General features: G+C 38.1%; 1 protein-coding gene across 1 annotated transcript; it reads right to left on the bottom strand.

Moving 5' to 3' along the window:
• Positions 1-1,081: 1,081 nt before the first annotated feature.
• LOC149816427 (protein CPR-5-like) lies at positions 1,082-14,149 on the bottom strand. The gene is made up of 6 exons (XM_089986693.1): positions 13,871-14,149; positions 13,525-13,756; positions 10,135-10,191; positions 3,042-3,077; positions 2,061-2,897; positions 1,082-1,957 (listed from the first exon to the last, which is right to left on the bottom strand). Exons 1-6 carry the CDS (start codon positions 14,134-14,136, stop codon positions 1,442-1,444), a joined length of 1,944 nt encoding a protein of 647 aa, XP_089842819.1. The 5' UTR covers positions 14,137-14,149; the 3' UTR covers positions 1,082-1,441.
• Positions 14,150-21,869: the final 7,720 nt, after the last annotated feature.

The following is a 21,869-nucleotide window of genomic DNA, read 5'->3' as shown; positions in this document are numbered from 1 at the left end:
ATAACTAATTTAGTAAATGACAATAATCAATCACAACACTCCCTCGTCATTTAACAAAATCTTTTATTATGTGAGTAATCTTATAAAAACAAAAAAACATAATTAACAATTCAATAAATTGCATTCAACCCAAACCCCCCTCCTTTGTCATTTTTAAACTGTTACAGTACAATTAACTTTTGGCTCCCTAATGCCCCTCATCGCTGCTTTATAACCAAGTACAGAAATTTTTTTAAAATTTATCCTAATTTTTATTAACGAATCCCAACTAGTTACTTGCAATTTAATGCTATTCTATCCGTACCTATTAATTCAATTTGAAATAATCAACTTCAACAATAAACAACAACAACAACAACAACAACTACAACTACGCCTTCATCCCAAAACAATCAACTTCAACAATAATTAATATAATTAATTTACAAGCATAACAGATATGTTTTTTTTAACTTTTTCTTTTGAAGCCAAAAAACAAAATAATAAATTAAAAGCTAAAAACATGAAGAGCCGGCTGAAGGGCCCAAGTCCACTAGTTTAGGAAAAGGCAAATATGACTCAACAATCTGCATTTCGGAAGTCCACTGACAGCATGCATTGTATTCAGAAGACAGGTTGGTACCCCTCCACCCCAGAGAGTCACCAAGCTTCAGCTTGCACAGGGTGGTGATGCCCATGGGATTTGAACCTAGACTGCACGTCAAACGGTCTAGGTCCCATCCCACTAAGCCAAGCCCCTTGGGTCTAGCCAATAAGAATCTCACCAGCAACAAAAAGACCAGTGTTTCATGATCTGCATGTTTAGCTTGAAATGCCGTTCTAGAGCTATGTTGATTTTTCTCAACACCAGAGATCACATGGGATCTTGTATTGTATTGGTGACTGCCTAAAACAGCCACAAGGATAAAAAATATGCAAACAAGAGAAATCCCAAGAATTCCGAGGGGAACAAAGTTGATTACGATCATAAGGTAATCCTGAAAACTGCTTAAGAATGGCAGCTTGGACCTAGCAGCTTCATTGGAGGGAGAACAGCTTAGCCCAATAACTCTGAAGAAAAACCAGCTTGCAATCTTACTAGTTTCCTATTGAATGTCACATCCATTACGGGTTTCCTCAGCTGATACAAGTTGATCATACAACTGAAGCTCCACAGCCACTTCTCAAAATTTGAGTAAAAGGTTCGAGGTGATGGAGCCAACAAACTCTCAAATTCAATTTTGTGTTACATTCTGATGCAACAACACTAATTTTTTTAGATAAGAATAAACAGCCATAATGACAAACAATTCAAGAGAAGCACTTAAATACATTTAAATTGTATCTCCTGCTAACAGTATGTTTGCAGCTTTCTCGATAATTTACAGATACACTCAAACTGAACATGTTACAACATACTCCAACTATAGTAAATTATCAACCAATAGTTCCATGAGATTAGTTAAGCAGATTTTGCTATAAGCGACAAGAAGTGCTGGCCCCACTCATGGATGGATGCAAAAGGCATGAGACCACACAACATTGGAAGAATCACAAAGATACAGGTGTAGAATATGGAACGGCGTATCCAGTACGGAACCCAGACCTTTTCAGGTCTTTGAGAAACTGCGACAGGACCATTTAGAACATAGTTTACTGCTGAAGGGAAGGCATTGGCAATGGCATGCAATGAACAAAAAATACACCAATAAGACACCCAACAGTAACCACTTCCACCCAACCCATCCACACAAAACTTCCCAGCAAAACTACCAGCAACTCCTAGTATAATGAGGATGAAGGTCATTGGTGTGGCCAGCCCAGAAGAACTTGATTGTCTTAGTAAAAAATATGCTGTGACTGAAAATAGCAATAAGCTAGATAGCATGCGACCAAGGATTCCAACATAACATGTTAACTGGACCAGAGGGGTACTCACAGATGACACAGTCTTGGGAATCCACCAGCTTGTCCACCCCTGATGCAAAGAAACCAATTGAAGAAGTGGTAAGTGTGCCTTAAATATCCCCAAAAAATCAACCACTATTTAACAATATAACAAGATGTGTGTCTCTTCTAACCTTTGAATTCTGTGTACAAGCTACCGATGCTTCAATAAATATATCATATGAATAAACATATGTAGCATACCCAACAGAGGCTGACATGACAAGCAAACCTCCCAACAGACCGTCTGCACAGTTCTTTATCAGCTGTGAGTATGCTGCATCCTTCATCTGATTCTCCAGTTTATCCTTTTTGAATGAGGCCTTTGAAAAACCAAAAGATAATTTAAGCCTCTCTAAGAAATTCGCTTCAGAATCAATCGTCAACTTTGTCTCTTCCAGTTGCAATCTCTTCATCGTTAGACCAATCTCATATGTTTTGAGATCATTGGAACGGGCCTGTTCCCTAACAGATCTCTCAAAGGTACCCAAAATGGACTGTCTAAATCCAGAGTCGGACATGTTTTGTGAAATACATGCAAGCTGCTGATTAACTTGTCCATGAACGACAATATGCTGGTTTATATGATTCCCCAATATGTTATCCTGGGTTTGTTCAGAAACAATGGAAGATTCCTGATCAACTGCATGAGCATTCTCCTGGATTGCTTTGACAACAGCAGAAGACTCACCAGCAAACACAAGGGCATGCTCCTGGGCCTCTTCAGTAATACCAGGAGACAGATTAGTGACTCTACATGTAATTCTGGTAGCTTCATGGGAAACATTGCAAGAGTTGTCAGCAGCTATGTTAGGCAGGGCATCCTGCCTACAACTTTTCACGTCTGATGAGCTGCAAGCTGTTATTTGCTGACTAATAGATGCTTCATTCACTAAGTGGAGGGTCTTTAAAGTGCTTCCAAAAGATCTCTCAAAGTTCCTAATGAATGAATTGAAGTGGTTCCCAAACACCTAAACGAAAAAATCCAGAACAACAAACAAGTAAAACCTGCTTCAGCATCTAAGCTCAAATCGTACAATTTTTTAGAAGTAAATGATCACAAATCAGCAATCTAAAATCTATAAGGTACATATCATCTCAAATTTGTAACTTACATGACCCAGTGCTTCTTTTATTGCACCACTACATAGCTGCATCCAAATTTGAATTATATTAGATATGAAATAACAATAATCATCAGCGTGAAAGCTGTTCCCTGGTGCCCAAAGGCTCCAACACTGAGACATGTGAACTACAAAGACCCTGGTAGACTGGCAAATGATTGCAGGCATGATCCAAAAGAAATATGGCAGTGTTATAAGCAATGAAAAGTGATGAGGTGTGTGTGTGTGTGTGTGGGGGGGGGGGGGATGTGTTGGTGGGTGGGTGGAGGAGAGAGGAATTTTTCACAAACTGCTGGGCAGCATTAGCCCAATATGCTGGAAGAGGGTATACTTGGGTGTGCACATCTTGCCCAAACATTGATGTATACTATCTGTCATGCATGCAGACAATAGAAATAAAGCAGAAAGTACACCCTTGAAAGATAATCAGCAGATATCCTCTCTGCAGGGGCGTTTGCGCAAAAATTTCCATCTTTAACAATGGGCACTAATAGATAAACCAAACCACAAAAGACTACTTATACATGGTTAATTCAAAACTTTTAAGCTAAAATAAACGAAAACTGCTAGACTATTCATTACAAACTTACATTTACTAATACAACAGATGAATGTTGAGTAGCAACTGATAACTATGCAACAGCGACAAGGTTTTGAACTGCACAACTCTGCACTGCTAGTTGGCAATTGCAAAGGATTTTCAAAATTTTGAGTCCTTCATTCTTGAAGCAGACTGTCACCATACCATATTATCATCCAATTTCTTCTGACAAAGCAGAAGATGTTGGAATTCTGTCTCAAAATTATGCAGTTACCGAGATTATACTCTTGATCATATTTGACTTGCTTTTTTACCAAGCCACCTAGCTAGGCTAAGTTCATGGTCATTGTAAAAGTATCTTCAACAAGATACTTTAGTCGATAACACAACAACCTTAAGAATAAATGTGTGAACATACACACCCAAGAACACTTGTGCACAACAAACACAACACACCGAATCACAAATGTGCACTTGCACCCATAAGTTTCATAAACACTAAAGAGGTTGGGCTATAATCCCAAATCCCTTAACGAAATACAAGAGGAGCTGCCCATATAAATAGGGCTTGGAGGAGGCCTTGGGAGGGGCTCCACATAGTCGTTGGAGCCCCGCCAACAGTCACATTTGTGACCGTTGGAGGGGTCCAACGACTAGTGGGTTGGGCCCCTCCCAATGCATGTACAATGCATTAAATGCAAAAAACAAAAATACAAAAAGAAAAAGAAAAAAGAAAATACAAAAAAAACATATTCTTGAAAAAGAATATGTGTAAAATTCCTAAACTACCCTTACTATGACTATATATATTTTATATATATAATTGGTAAATACATATACATATATTATATATATGTATATGTATTACCTTATATATATAAAATATATATATGAAATTACAAGTTTGATTACATAATTTAACACCCCCCCTCAAACTTAGGGCAAGATGACCGATAGTTTGCCAAGAAGGAAGTTGAACCGCGGAGCGCACAGGGCTTTAGTAAAGAAATCGGCCAACTGATATTCGGACGTGACATAAGGAAGGTCGATAACTCCTCGGAGATATGCTTCACGAACATAGTGACAGTCCATTTCGATGTGTTTTGTCCGCTCATGAAAGGTGTGGTTCTTTGCAATGTAGATTGCACTTTTGTTGTCGCAGCATAGCTTGGTGGGTCCTTCAATTTTGATCCCCATGTCTTCTAGCAGTTGGTGAATCCAAACAATCTCCATGGTAGTAGTGGCCATGGCACGATATTCAGCTTCAGTTGAGGAGAGCGACACCTTTTGTTACTTCTTGCATCTCCACGAAATTAGTGAGTCTCCTAAGAACACACAAAAACCAGTGGTGGAGTGACGGTTATTTGGGTCACCTCCCCAATCTGAGTCAGTATAAGCAATCAATTTTAAATCAGAGGAAGAGGACAGAAAAACTCCCTTATTTAGAGTACCCTTTATGTATCTTACGACCCGTAAGATAGCACTCATGTGAATGGATGTAGGCGCATGCTGAAATTGACTTGCAGTATGGACTGCATGGGATATATCTGGTCTGGTAATACTCAGATACATCAGGGACCCTACAAGCTGTCTGTAAGGTGTAGGATCCAATAGGGGAACTCCATCATCAATTTTCATCTTTGCTCCTACTACCGCAGGAGTTTCACACAGCTTCTCATCTGTAATGCCTGACCTGTCAATGATCTCAGAAGCAAGCTTAGTTTGAGATAAGAAATATCCTCGAAGAGAGTATGCCACTTCAATTCCCAAAAAATAAGTTAAAAAACCCAAGTCAGACATTTCAAATTTATCTTTTAAGATAGATTTTATACTTTTAACCCCGTTAGAATCACTCCCAATGATGAGCATGTCATCAACATACAGAAATAAAATAACAATCCCTGCATTGGATTTTCTAACAAATAGAGCAGTGTCAGTAAAACAAGAGGAAAAACCATTCTCAATCATAACAGAGTTAAATCTATCATACCAAGCCTTGGGAGCTTGTTTTAGGCCATAGAGTGCTTTCTGAAGACGAAGCACCTTTCCCTTAGGAGTCTCCATTCCAGGAGGAGCATCCATGTAGACTTCTTCGCTTAAATCGCCATTTAAAAAGGCATTTTTTACATCCATTTGATAGATGTTCCATTTGTTGATAGAGGCAACGGTTATAAGACATCGAACAGTGACCATACGAGCTACAGGAGCAAAAGTTTCTTCATAGTCAATACCATATTCTTGACTATATCCTTTTGCAACCAAACGAGCTTTATACCTTTCAAGGGATCCATCACTTTTAGTTTTTACTTTGAAAACCCATCTGCACCCTATTGTTTTCTTGCCTTTAGGAAGATTTTGGAATTCTCAGGTTTTGGCTCTTCTCAGAGCCTCAAGTTCATTGTCCATGGCATTAATCCATTCAGGGCATTTACGTGCTTCTTCAAAATTTCTAGGTTCTATATAAGAGTGGATGGCACTAAGGCAGGCTCTATATCTTGGTGAGAAAGAGTCATAGGAAATGAACCTAGAAGGAGGCCTTCTACTTCTCTCAGTTCTACGAGGGATCACTTCATTCTGAGAGGCACTGGAACTGGCATCATTATATCTGTCAAGAGCACTCCTAAAGTTGTTTTGATCTCTATGAGAGTAGGTGATAGGGTCTCTAGGTAATTCAATAGGTTGATGTGACGAAGGAGACAAGGAGATGTTTTCCTCGGTTTCAAGTTCATTTGGGTTATCTTGATCTGACTCATTATCACTAGTATCATCGTCCTTATTCAGTAAATCAAATAAAAAAGAGTAATCCATATTTTCATTATGGGGGTCACAACTTTCAAATCCACTAACATTTTCCAAAAAACTCACGTTCCTGGAAACATACAACTTATCACTTTTGATATCATAACAACGAAACCCCTTTTGGGTTTCAGAATAGCCAAGAAAGGCACAAGGAATGGCCTTTGGAGAAAGTTTGTCATTCTTATCAGTAAGAACAAAACACTTACACCCAAAGACCCTTAACCTGCTATAATCAGGTTCCTTATCATACAGTTTTTCAAAGGGAGAAATTTTGTTTAAATTTTTCGATGGAAGTCGGTTTATGAGATAGACAGAGGTAAGAGCTGCCTCAGCCCAAAGATTTTTTGGAATGTTTTGAGAAATGAGCAAAGTCCTAGTTGTTTCAATGATGTGCCTGTGTTTTCGTTCGGCTAACCCATTTTGTTGAGGGGTTTTTGGACATGATTTTTGGTGAAGAATTCCAAAATTTTCAAGATAACCCTTAAATTCATTTGAGAGGTATTCTCCTCCAGAGTCAGACCTAAAAATTTTTAAAGATCCATTGAATTGATTTGAAATCATCATGTGAAAATTTTTAAAGGTTGAAAAAACTTCATGTTTATGTTTAAGGAAATAGATCCAACAAAACCTAGTATAGTCATCCACAAAGATTACATAATATGAAAAATCTCCTTTAGACATTACCGGAGCCGGTCCCCATACATCGGAATGGACAATTTCAAATGGTTTTGTCGTAAACATGGATCTTTGAGGAAAGGGCAAACATTTCATTTTCCCAAGAATGCATTCATTACACAAAAAGTCACTTTTACAAAGATGTTTAACAAAAGGCAAGTACGAGATTTTAACAATATTGGGATGACCCAATCTCTTATGTCATACATGAATGTCTTTGTTTTGGACGACGTTGCAAAATTGACTCTTGGGAACTTGAAGAAAATCTACGTAGTAGAGGTCTCCTCTTCTAGAGCCTTCCCCAATCAATCTCCCGGACTGGCGATCCTGTATCCAACATTTATTAGAAGAAAATTTTATATCGCAACCATGGTCCGAGAGTTGGGAAACGGAAAGAAGATTTAGGTTAAGGTTTGGGATAAAACGAATTTTTGGAACAAAGAAGTCTTGTTTTTCAAAATTACCTATTCCTTTAATCTCAAGAGATGTACCGTCCGCGGTTGATACAAAGGATGGAAAAACACTTTTAGAAAAATTTGAAAGAGTGCAATAACTAGGGGTCATGTGAAAGGATGCCCCGGAATCTAAAAGCCAAGATGTCTTACCGGGGGAAGAGGATGACATAGCGGCTCCGGAAGTACCTCCCTTGAGAAGAGGTTGTAGGGCTTCCACGATTTGTTGAAGAGAAAGAGACTCACTTGATAAAGGGGGTCGTTCTTCAACTTGAGATGCCATAGCCGTTGCAATCAATTTCTTCCATTTAGGACACAAGGGTTTGATATGTCTGGGTTCTTTATAATGATAGCAAGTTACTTTGCTATAGTCTCTTTTGCCATACCGATCATTTCCTCCTTGACCTTGATTCTTGAAATGAGGAGGTCTATAGGTCCTCATGTTATTTCCCGGTCTTGACACGGCATTAGCCATTTCACCATCTTCTTGAGTAGAAGAAGTAACAAGAATGATAGGGTTATTTTTGCCAATCCCCATACGGGTTTCTTCACCACTTAGCTTGGTGATAACATCTTCGAGTGAGGGGGATGTGAAGGCGGAGAGAAGAGAGGACCGAACTTGTTCAAATTCGGGTCTAAGGCCATTTAAAAAATTGAAGAACCGGTCTTCTTCAAGTTGTTTGTGCCTTAATTCGATAGCCTCACCACTCCATTTAGGTTCAAGAATTGCGAGCTCGTCCCAAATAGAGGATAATTCGGCAAAGTACTCCCGAATGGTCATGTCATTTTGTTGGAGAGTCAAAGCCCTCTTTTGAAGAAAGTACTTGTGGGATAGATCTCTTGAGGTGTACATTTTCTCAAGATATACCCAAGCTTCGGAAGCCCTTTTAAATTTGATGATGTTGGCATTTATCTTGGTCTCAACGGATGAGAAAATACAAGATAATATCTTGAAGTTCTTCATTTCCCAATCATCATGTTTCTTAGAATACTCTTCAAGGGCCTTTTGTCTTTCATCCCCTTCAAGAATCTTAATATCACCTCCTTCAACAATGGTAATTTTGGGTTCCGGTTCCGGTATGGATCCATAAACGTAACCCCAAAGCCCCTTTCCTTTAATATGGGCTTCCATATTACCGGCCCAAACATGATAGTTTGAGCCATTAAGCTTAAACCCAAGAGAGAAATGGGAGTCTTTTTCGCCCATTAGAGAGGAAAGAATGCAAGAGATAGTATGTACCTTAATTACTTTTTGCGTCTTTCTTGACAAAAGGAGCTCCTAAAATATTGCTCGAAGAAGATGATCCTCTTTGATTTCAAAAAACTTGAAGGCACGCTTCCCGAGGAATGCAAAAGAAGGCGAGTCGCAATTCTTCTTCTTCAACGAGGCTTTGATACCATGTAAAAGTATCTTCAACAAGATACTTTAGTCGATAACACAACAACCTTAAGAATAAATGTGTGAACATACACACCCAAGAACACTTGTGCACAACAAACACAACACACCGAATCACAAATGTGCACTTGCACCCATAAGTTTCATAAACACTAAAGAGGTTGGGCTATAATCCCAAATCCCTTAACGAAATACAAGAGGAGCTGCCCATATAAATAGGGCTTGGAGGAGGCCTTGGGAGGGGCTCCACATAGTCGTTGGAGCCCCTCCAACGGTCACATTTGTGACCGTTGGAGGGGTCCAACGACTAGTGGGTTGGGCCCCTCCCAATGCATGTACAATGCATTAAATGCAAAAAACAAAAATACAAAAAGAAAAAGAAAAAAGAAAATACAAAAAAAACATATTCTTGAAAAAGAATATGTGTAAAATTCCTAAACTACCCTTACTATGACTATATATATTTTATATATATAATTGGTAAATACATATACATATATTATATATATGTATATGTATTACCTTATATATATAAAATATATATACGAAATTACAAGTTTGATTACATAATTTAACAGTCATGACTTTGACTTTTTACACTTTTCGAAAATTGGCTGTTACAGGAATGGATTGTTGACCATTAGACCCTTAAATGAGTTAGTCGTTATCAGCCCATTGGACAATTAATTGTTTTGGCCGTCATCTAGCAGTTAACCACTAGCCATTGGAATATGACCGTTATACATTTATTTGTGGCCATTGAACATTTATTTGCGACTGTTGAACATTTATTCATGACCGTTGGACATTTATTCACCTGAGCTTATAGTTACTAGGATTCTTTTGTGAGATTATAATCCCTTTCATTCTCGGATATCTCTTCCCTCACCTTTTCTATTTAAAGCTACTCAAATGTGATCTTGTCGTGGTAGACAGCCACCATAGTGAAAGTTGCGGTAGTGTATAACGCGAGCTGTGACTTGGTTTTATCCTAGAAGAAAAGTTGCAGTCAACCTATTGCACCGAGGAATCGATCCTAGTGAGACAATCATTGCTTTAAAGATAGCAGTTATATGTGTGCCTCCAAGCAAATTCCTTACGTGATTATGTGTTAACAATTTTAAAGCAACATTTGTGTCCTATGTCAATAAGCATATAGTCTATTGATGTATACTATCCATCTTGCATGCAGACAATAGAAATAAAGCAAAAAAGTACCTTTGAAAGATGATCAGAAGATATCCTCTCTCCAGGGGCGTTCGCACCATCAAGAACCTAAAATCAGGGCAAAATTTTCCATCTTTAACAATGGGCAATAATAGATAAACAAAACCACAAAAGACTAATGCATGGTTACTTCAAAAATTTTGAAGTAAAATAAACTAAAATTGCTAGATTATTCATTACAAACTTACATTTACTAATACAACACATGAACATTGAGTAGCAACTGATAACTGTGCAACTGCGACAAGGTTTTGAACTGCACAACTCTGTGCTGCGAGTTGGAAATTGCAAAGCATTTTCAAAATTTTGAGCCCTTAATTCTTGATGCAGACTGTCACCATACCATATTATCATTCAATTTCTTCTAACAAAGCAGATGTTGAAATTGTGTCTCAAAATTATGCATTTACCAAACTTATACTCTTGATCATGTTTGATTTGTTTTTTATCAAGCCACCTAGCTAGGCTAAGCTCATGGTCGTCTTTGACTTTCTACACTTTTCCAAAATTGGCTGTCAGAGGAATTGATTGTTGACAGTTAGACTCTTAACCATTATCGGCCTATTGGACACTTAATTGTTTTGGCTGTTATCTGACTGTTAACCACTAGCCATTGCAATATGACCATTATACATTTATTCGTGACCGTTGCATTTACCGAGATTATACTCTTGACCATGTTTGACTTGTTTTTTACTAAGCCACCTAGCTAGGCTAAGCTCATGGTCATGACTAATGTTGTGAAAAACATCGAGGCATAGCAACACGCTCCACCAAAAAGCGAAGTGAGGTGTAAGCCTCAAGGCGTAAAGCATAAGCCTCAGAATTTTTAAAAAAAAAAAACTTAAAAAAACTTTAATATATATACACAAATAAATAGAAGAGATGCTTTATTGATGAAGCAACAACCAATAAAAAATAGAAAATCTCAAATAAATATCGAAAAATGTGATACTAACATGTAAAAGTAACATTAATGCAACAACTTGGTCTATGTAAGTATCTAAGAAATAAAATATGAGCATTCAATAACAAAATCTCTAACAATCAAATTTCTCAACATTATGTCATCATAAAAAAAATGCAGATTAGCATTAGCAATTTAATACATGTCTATGATTCCAGTTTATGAAAATCTTAACACCACTAAACCAATTTCAGTTTATTGATGGCCCTACTGACAATATAATTCAGTTTCCGTGTTCTAATATCACAAACGGGCACAAATTCAAAAAAACACCAAATCCAGATTTAAATTGAAAAAAGGTGAAAAGTGAAAAAAGTCAATAAAACATTCATGAACAGGAGTAGGACACACAATCTTTACAAAAATCAACACATACACAGTCAATTACATGTACATACATAATCACATGCAAAGTCAATTAATTGCATAGAGGAAGAAGAAGAAGAAAGGAGGAAGAAAGAAGAGGCAGCAGCAGAGGAAGGGAAGAAGAAGAAGAAGAAGAAGAAGAAGAAAAAGAAGAAGAAAAGGAGAAAGGAAGAAGAAAAGAGGAAGAAGGTCCCTTGAGAGATGATACTCAAGTACAATTCTTAAAAAATTGAGTAATTAAATTTTTTGCATGAGAATGACATTCTCATTTAAAGGGCCATTGAGAGATGATAATGTACATCGTGGGGAATGGAACTAAAACCTATTAAAAACAATTCCTTGTGATGGAAACCCAACCACATGATATGGATCACTAGCAAGTTTAGTGGTTCAATGGGAAGAACAAGTCACCAAAGAAATTGGATGAGCACTTATATGAATATAAAGATAGAGAGTAGCTTTATTACATTCCTGATGGTAAGTGCTTAAAACATGTGATCTTTAGGATGAGTTTATATAGAACTCTTAATGAGATTTGTATGCCTTATGGCTAAGGTTTTTCAAATATGTTTATCACATTTGACGAACTTACCTATATGAGTGTGAAGGTGGGGTCGCCTTCCATGAGATTTAGCATTGTCTCTAGAGTACTAATGAATCCGGGATATTGTGTAGAACCCTTAATGTGCTATATGATAGACACATATATCACCTAAAGTGAATGTGTGTGTTATGGAGTCTCAAAAGTCCATTAAGATCTTTAGTTCAAAGCTAGGCTACTAATGATCGGGTCTTATAATGACAAAGTAACACTGAGTGAAGGTTCAAACACAAAAGATACCTTAATTTATGCATAGAAGCTTCATGAGTAGCTTTACACTAATCATAATTTTGATCCAAGTAAAGATTATTGGAATTTTGTCTCAAAATTATGCATTTTCTGAGCTTATACTCTTGATCATGTTTGACTTGTCTTTGACTAAGCCACCTAGCTAGGCAAACTCATGGTTATGACTTTGACTTTCTACACTTTCCAAAATTGGCTGTTAGAGGAATTGATTGTTGACCGTTAGAGCCTTAAATGAGTTAGCCATTATCATCCCATTGGACACTTAATTTTTTTGGTCGTTATCTGATAGTTAACTACTAGCCATTGGAATATGATCATTATACATTTATTTGTGACTGTTGGACATTTATCCATGGCCGTTGGACATTTATTCACCTAAGCTTATACATACTAGGATTCTTTTGTGAGATTATAATCCCCTTTATCCTCTTGTATCTTATCCGTCACATTTTTTTATCTAAAGATACTCAAAGGTGATCGTATTGTGGTAGGCAGCTTCTATAGTGCAAGTTGGGGTCGTGTTTAACATGATAAGGCATGTCTTGGTTGTATCCTGTAGGCAAAGTTGCAGTAAACTCTATTGCACCGAGGAATCGATCCTGTTGCTTTAAAGATAGTGCTTATATGCGTGACTCAAAGCAAATCACTTATGTGATTGAGTATGTGTTTTAGCTATTATTTTACAATAGAATATAATTAGGAGGAAAAAAATATAGCAAGCATGAAGGTTTATTTGAAAATGAAACAAACTGCTAGTGAAGAACTTCTTTGGAAAAGGCATCGGAGAACTAGGCATGCGATAGATTTGAAATGTACGTCGATGATTATAGTGACGGATTTTTATAACCATTAGCATCCCATGAAGCAAGCTATACTAGCACCAAAAGCTCCCCAAGATTTTTTTTTTTTTTTTGAAAAACACCATGCACAACACATTGAATCATGATTTCCGGGAGGGAAGTCCAAACATTTGAGAATGCAAATTCTTTTCCACACGCTTCCCCTCTGAACAGGTTGTCCAATTTCAACAGATATGATAGACATTGATCTCATATTCTAAATTATGCAAAATTGAAAAGCAAAACCATCTCTTTTGTTACAGATACACAAGAATATACCCATTTAAACAGAGACAACTAAAACACCAAAAAAGTAAAGAAAGAAAAAAGGCCTTTATAGACAAACAACTGATACCCACCTTAGCAAAAACTGCGGCCATGGACATCCCCAAAGGCAGCCCGAGCATCTCAACCGCCCCGCTATCGTCCTGTGAACTCGATTCGAATCCCGCCCTCAATTCAGCCAAATCCCTCCGGAATCCCGAAAACCCCGAAACGCCCCCCATTGTCCGAGTACTCTTCCGCCGGCTAATCCGAACCCGTTGCTGCTGCAGAGAAAGAATCCCACTCCTTGAACCTCTTCTGGTTCTTCTGCAGTCTCCCACCCAACCAAAATAAGAAAACCCCTTTCTTCGGGAATCCCACAAGAGAAAAAACTGAAAAAAAAAACCTAATTTTCAGATCACACACATACACACAACGCACCGGTTGGGGCGACCAACACCACTCTCGACGGACTCCTCGATCTCACAGGCGGAAGCTAAACATAACTCTAGATTCCCCCCGCCGGAACCCTCGGAAAGGTGGGGCTCCGGCGAGGACCCGCCGGCGCAACTTCTGCGGCTGCAATAGGAAGAAGCCTCGCCGCCTACGGCAGGAGGAGACAAGGAGTACGACGGAATTCCGGCGACAGATTTAGGCGGTCGCCGCCTCTCGGGGTAGGCCTCGGCGCAGATTCCGCCCTCCGCCATCACTCGGCTTTTTCAAAAACAAGGGTCAAACAGATAAAATCTCCTTAAACTTGGGGTAGTTTTAAAATATTGACGGTTTTCTAAATATCATGACGTCCGAATTTTTTTTGGTAATTTTTTTTTAAAATATTTCTTTATTTAGATATTTCTTAAAATTTTAGAATCTTCTGAGGGGCGATATTTTCCTGATATTTTCTTTAAAAGGAAAGTTTATTTTTTTAGTTTACCGTTTGATTTTTTCCTTTGTCAAGAAAATCCTGAAATTTGGTTGGATATCTGATCTGTGTGGAACAATTTGTTTTCGGATATGGGCCCTTAGATGAGATCTGGACTCTATTAATATCTATTGCATATGTCAGATCGGATTCAGATCAAGCATGATCCCGTATGTATCCAATCTCATTTGTCACATGCTACTGGTACAGGCTCCATATTCTTGAATATAGATATGGGTCGGTTCTGATCCATATCTTCAGCGTAGGGGTGAAAAAATGGATAGGGCTGGACAAATGGAGATCTGTGCTTGATGTGTGTTTTGAGAAATTTCAGATCTGGATCTAGTAGTTCAGGGATTGATAGGGATGTAACCGGGAAGGACTCAGTCGGATATAAGCATTACCAAGTTTGACGTAATCAAATCTGACCTAATCAAATTTGGAGTTGGATAGGTTCAGCTAAAACCAAATCCGGATCAGACTAGCTTAAAATCCAACATTTACACATAATCAGATTCAGACTTTAGTCGGATTCAGATGCAAAACTCTTTCGAATTTGGATCCAACTTTGGCTACCAAATTCAACTCAACAGATCTAGATTTGGGTTGGATGTCAATAACATCTGACACGCTATCCCTAAGCATTGTAGAGTTAGGTATGGATCCAAATCTTACTTGGTAGTAGTGAATATATCCTAAAAGAAGGCTAGTAACAAGAGTTTTATGCAAAAGATACCAAAAACACCTTACTAAGATAAGTAGCGTGCTTTCTATATGTGAAGCACCACACTTCTTATAATGAGGGGAAACTTGCTTCTTATGTAATGAGAAGCGTGTTTCCCACTCGCTTCTGAAATCCTTTGTCATGCGTTTCCTCTCACTTCAAAGTCGCTTCTCTCTAGCTTTCCTGTAGATTTTTTATCGGTTTTTATCAGCTTCTGTGTCGTTTCAATTTCTGCTTTTTTATATGTTGTCTTTTCACCTCTCAAATGCTTCGACAATCGCTTGTGAAACTTATTTTTCCAATCCGTGAAGCACCACACTTCTTCTCAAGAAGGGGATACTCGCTTCTTATGTAATGAGAAGCGTGTTTGCCATCCACACCTGAAAAGCATTTTTCACGTTTCATCGTCACATCAAAGTTGCTTCAGTTCAGCATCCCACTTGCCTCTTTTTTTGCTTCCCATGTTAAGGTTTCGTTTAGAAGCTAGAAAATGGTAGAAAAAATGTAAGAAAAAATGATAACTTTTTCAACCATTCCAAACGACATTAAATTTTTGAAAGAAAAGTTTTTCTAAGTGTGATTTTTTATAAGAAAAATTCTTCCACCTAATAGGCGAAAGAACTTTTTGACCAAGGCAACCATCCACCCGCAACACATCCACCTCTCTCTCTCTCTCTCTCTCTCTCTCTCTCTCTCTCTCTCTCTCTCATGCTTTGTTTCTTCCGTCTGTAGTTTCTTTTCTTTAGCTTTGTTTTTTCTATATTTTAGCTTTGTTTCTTCTGTGTCTGGTTCATGGGTTCAACATTTTGTTGATCTTCATGAGTATTAATGTTGATATTCTTTCGGCTCTCTCTCTCTCTCTTCAAGGGTTGATCGACCCTCTCTCTCTCATGCTCGAAACCACCTCTTGGATAGGGATGGCAGTGGACCGGGGCAGGGGCGGGGGTGGGGGACAAGGTCTCCATCCCCGCCCCATCTCAAAATCTGAACCTCCATCCCCGCACGGGGATGGATTTTAACCTCCACCCCCGCCTCCATCCCCTTTTCAAGTCCTCCATCCCCCATCCAAACGGGGGTGAGGCGGGGCGGCGCTTCGTTTCCCCTCGGTATATAGTCATTCCTTGAAGGATTGAGAACGGGGCGGGATGGGGCAAGGCAGGGATTGGGACGAGGATGAGGCGAAGCGGGGGAAAGCGTAAGTCCATCCCAGCCTCTATCCCTACACGGGGATAGATTTTAACCTTCATCCCCGCCTCCATCCTCGTTTCATGCCCTTCATCCCCGGTCCAAACGAGGAGAGGCGGGGTGGGGCCCCATTGTCCCCCGGTCCATTGTCATCCCTACTCTTCGATGTGGTCGACCATCTTTCCCTCTCTCTCTCTCTCTCTTGAGTGTGGTCAACCACCTCTGGGACCCTTTCTCCCTCTCATTTTTCTCACATATTTTATTCTGTTTTTTTTTTCATACAACACAAACAAGTGAAAATCTTTTATTTATAAAAGTTATTATATCAAAACTTCTCATAGACAATTTTTTTGTTTCCAAACGTAGGGCGCGTTTCTTATATGTTAACTTTCCCGTTAATATCACATCACTTTTTATTTGTTTTCCCATCTTTTCAATTCTAAAGGCTTTTTCAAATTTCACATACATATTTTTCGCGCTTCATACTACTTTTTAACACTTGCTTTTTTGCTTCCGCTTCACTCATTGCTTCTCTTATCTAGTTCATATCCTAGTAATTATAGCAATGTAATTACTGTTTTCTGTAAATGTTTAAATAGACTGGATAAAATCCAGATCCTAATGTCTATTTGTCAAAAATGCTGATTTGGATATGAAAAATCTGAGCAAATAAGTCTGAATCCAATCTATATATGCATTCAGGTCAATTAAATTCTGCAGAATAATTTTGTTGGATTCGAATATTAGACAGGATTAAATCGGGTCGCTTAGCACCCTCACCTAAATGTTGAGGTGCAATTAAAGTTCGAATTTGAAATGTCAGAATCTCAAGGTTTCAATATGTTCATCATGACCAAGGTTGTTAAATGCGATGAGGCGAAGCAAGGCGTTGAGCATGTTATGAAGCGAGGCGTAAGCCTCGAGGCGTTGGAGCGTAAGCTTCATGATCAAAATAATAAAATAAGCTTCAAGACCACTGTCCTCTCACACATACCATCAAACACTTGGTGTGCGTATTTCAAAGTTTCACCTTTCACGTACATATCTATGAGAGAATTACTCAAGAAAACACTCAGCTTAATGTTGTTCTTCTCGATGTACCTGTGCACCCATTTCCCGACCTCCAGCGCACCCAATTTAGCACAAGCTGAAAGAACACCAACCAACGTGACTTCATTCGGCGTCAAGCCCTCAGCTTGCATCCGCCGAAAAAGCCTGAGCGCCTTCCATCGACATCCCATTCTGCGCTAGGCCGGTGATCATGGTGTTTCAGGTAACCAAAGACCTCTCCGCAGACGTCGACTCGAATAAAGCCCGAGCAGACCCCACGTCCTCCCTCTTCAGGAACCCAACAATCATGGCGTTCCAAGCAATAACATCTCGTTGAGGCATTTCTTCGAACAATTGGCATGCATCACCAACCCCACCAGATTTCTAGTACATACCGATCATGGAGCTCACGATGAAGGGGTCACGAACCAGCCCGCAGCTCAGAATCCGTCCATGAAGGGCTCTATCGAGTGGGAGATTCGCAAGCGCCGCGCAGGCCTTGACGAAGGAGGGGAAGGTGAGGTGGTCAGACGCGACTTGGGACCTCTGCATCAGGGTGTAGTAACGCAGGCTAGGATCATCGCCACATAGAGCGGAACAACCGCTGTCATCATGTGATAGAAATCTGTCGTCGTGATCATCTTGGGTCCGGTGGTTTTTCTGGTATCGGGGTGGTTTTCTGGAGGCGGATTTTGGCAGGAAAGTGGCGGTTTGTAGGGACTACACAAATGAAGAAACGGTGTCATGATGCATACGCTTTAGAAGCAAAGCGCGTTTCAACTTGAGGTGTGTGCTTCACATGAGTGAAGCGTGCGTTTTAAGCCTGAAATGCCTCACTGCAATGCCTCAGTACCTTGAGCGTGTGATTCGCCTTTGAGGCATACGCTTCAGGTACTGAGGCGTACGCCTCTCACAGCACTAATCATGACCATGTTAATAGGTCATCTAATCTTCCCCACTGGCCATAGCAAGATTTTTGAAATATTTTCATAAACATATCCTAATTTTATTTTGAAAGGAAAGCTGGGGTTAGGCCGACCACCACCAGTTATTCAATTGTATCACTGGGTTTTGAACCTGTAACGTCTTCACGACAGCTCCTATCATGATATTTGCTCAGCCGTTTAAACGGTGAAAATATTTTAAAATATTATGATATTTTTGGTCTTCTATAATATCATGATCTTAAACATTTTCAAAATACTTTCATAGTTTTGATCTTTTAAAATATCATGATCTTAAACATTTTGGGAATACTTTGATAATTTTGGTCTTTTAAAATATCATGATTTTAAACACGAAACTTATGGTTTTATCAGTCATCTTTTTTAAACTTGACCCTTAACTCTTACTCTAACCAGTTTCCAAACATAGCTCAATAAAACATAAATGGAAAATTTCCAACGGGGGATGGGTGTAAAAACATCATTAGCAATTGAAAAATCGAAGCCAAGTAGCAACACAAAATTGGTCAACAAAGAAGTAGACGTTCGTTTAAATTTTTTTAAAAATAGGATGTGAAAATATATATTTTTTTCTCATTTAATTGATTAAAAATATTTTTATTGTTTCAATATATATTAATAAAAATATTATTAAAACTTGTGACATCCCTTAAACTTGGCTGCCCACTGCTTCGACCTTCCAACGCTACCCATGGGTTTTGAACTTGTGATGTCCCATAAACTTGGTGACATTCACAAGTCACCCCTACCAAATGAAAGAAGCCCTTGTGGGCAAATATGATCAAACTATAGTTTGTACATGCCATAAGTGTGTCCGGTCTTGTGTCAATGAACTTAGGGCCAAAAATAGTCTGTCCCCTTATGAGGTAGAGATGAGCAGCATAATGAATGAAAACTTAATTTTTTAATAGTACAAATTTTTTTAATTAATTAATTGCATAGTAACTTAATAATTATTATTATTTACCTAATTAGTTTTATTAATTTTATGAAAACTAGAAATATAATTAGTTGGGTACATGAAAACTTGTTAATTATTTATTAGTTTTATTTAAAAATAACCTACAAATAGGTTTGGGCCGGTCTAGCCTGCTTCACATTGGTCCATTAGCAATGAATCGGGTCATGTGATGTTCTTTAAACCCGAGCTCCTTAAGAACCCGGCAAAACTCACCCCATTAGTAAATGGGTTGGGCCATCTTCAAACTGGGCCACACTTAAAGCCCTGCAGGCCAAGCTCTAAACGGGCTCGGGCTGAGCTGGGCCTGATGCCAACCCCTAAACACCACAGCCATGACATGAAGGCCCCAGGCTATTTTTTGGCAATAGGGTTGGTAAACAAACCGAGCAGCTCATGGATTGGTTTGGTTTGGGTTGATGTGATTAAATGAGTCAGTCCAAACATAGGGTGTTTGGCTCGGGAGAGCTCGTATACATAAAAAAAAAATGCATGAAATATCTATACAAAAAAAAAAGGATGCATGAAAATTACATACATAAAATATGAACTATTAAGTGTAATATATAAACAATATATATAGCAAAATATATAAAAAAATATGAAAAATGATCATACTGTACAAAAAATTTGATGTGTTTTACTAAAACTCTATAATTTTTTATATTCTCTCCCATGTTCAAAATCGCAAATAGTTAGTGTTGAAATGTCCCTTTTACTCTTCGCATACGCAGAAATGCTGAAATTCGTGTGATATATCGCTCTGCATACGCCCATTTACAATGAGGTTTGCACCTTTTTTTTTGTGAACTTCATGTTAAACTTGAACAAATTGAAGAAGTTTTTATATATTTTATGCGAACTTGAGGAAGTTTGCATAAAATATGTGGGGACTTCCTCAAGTCCGCATAAAATATATAAAAACTTCTTCAATTTGTTCAAGGTTAAGAGGAAGTTTACATGTAATTTTATGCAAATTTGTGAAGTCCGAAAAAAAATGTGTGGACCTCATTTTAAGTGAGTGTATGCAGTACCAGAGAAACACAGTGATATATTGTGCAAATTTTATCAATTTTTCACATGCGAAGGGTAAACGAGATATTTTAACGCTGACTATTTGCGATATTGGACATGAAAAGAATATCTCGAATTGTGGGTTTTTTAAAAAAAACAGGTTACTTTTATTGTACATTACGGTCATTTTTCCTGTGTATATATATATATAACATCATATATTTTACACAAGCTAACTCAAGCTCGGCTCGGCTGAACACAAACACGAGCTCAATTCACTAGTAAACAAGCCAAGCCCAAACATGCCTTGTTCGATTCATTCGGTTGCTTTACCAGCCTTATTGCTCATAAAGGTTATGCCAGTGGCGGAGACACATTGAGGCCAGGGTGGGCAACCAAACAATCCCCTTAATAGAGGGCTTAAGGTGACCCAGTGAAAGTCGGGTCAAGGTGTGCAGTGCACCCTGACCCAACTGCTCACCCAATGAGAGATCGGGCCAGGGTGAGCACCACACGACCCGACCTCTTTTTCGTGCCCCCATTTGACCTTAACTCTCTCTCTCTCTTTCTCTCTCTCTCTCTCTCTCTCTCTCTCTCTCTCTATATATATATATATATATATATATATATATATATATATATATATAACTGCATGCTCAAAAATGACTGAAGAACAGAAAAAAATGCTTCCTTTAAATTCTAATAGTAACCCCCAAGCCTTTTGAAAAAGAATACAGTTTCCCAACTTAGCCCATTTCATCCACAACTAAAAGGATTATCTAACCAACCTTTGCTCAATTTAAGCATGAACAAGCAAGCACCTGAGTTCATTTCAAATGAACCATTTTTAGGCCATTTCAAACTTGTGAAAGAAACAAAAAAGATTATGTTCAGGTTGTCCACAGAGTTCGTTTCAAATGCAAATTGCGGTGTGGAACTAAACAACACCTTGGAATGAAAATAGGCATTTTCTTAAGAGATAGCTAAAAAAAGCTGGAGCAAAATATGCATTCGTCCACAAGATTTCAGCAATTATCTCAGAAATGAAGCACAGAATGAAAGACAATCATAATTCAGAACACCATGAAAGAAAACAAAATTGGAAAATCGAAATTTTCTTAATTAGGGTTTTAAGGTTTTTTTGTGTTCTTTTTCTTTTCAATTATCACGAAGCATGATTACATTAATATATAGAATGCTTGACTCTAGTTATCACTAATCAAACCCTTAAATTTTTTATTTTTGTTAGGATTTAAGTTTTTTTTGGGGGGTTTTCAAATGATATGGATATTTAATTAGGTATTTGTGTGTATGTATTCTTTCTCAATCAACATTAAACATGATTTCATGAATGCATGATTGATTTTTGTTAGAATTTTAAGGGTTTTATTTTTTAATTAACACATTTGTAAATGATGTTTGTTACGATTTAGGGTTTTGATTTAGTTTCTTTTTAGAATGACATAAATGTTTAGTTATGGTTTCAAGAGTTTTTTGTTTTTTTGTGTTTTACTAATTACCACTAGGCATGAATCCCACGAATAATTTTAGTAGAATATTAGGTTTTTTTCTTATTAATTAGCATAAATACATAATTTATGTTGTTTGTAGGAATTAGGGTT

This window comes from Nuphar pumila, chromosome 14 (genome assembly GCF_984573655.1).
Source record: "Nuphar pumila chromosome 14, dmNupPumi1.hap1.1, whole genome shotgun sequence".
NCBI classification, from domain to species: domain Eukaryota; kingdom Viridiplantae; phylum Streptophyta; class Magnoliopsida; order Nymphaeales; family Nymphaeaceae; genus Nuphar; species Nuphar pumila.
This window is presented reverse-complemented; position numbering and strand designations above follow the sequence as displayed.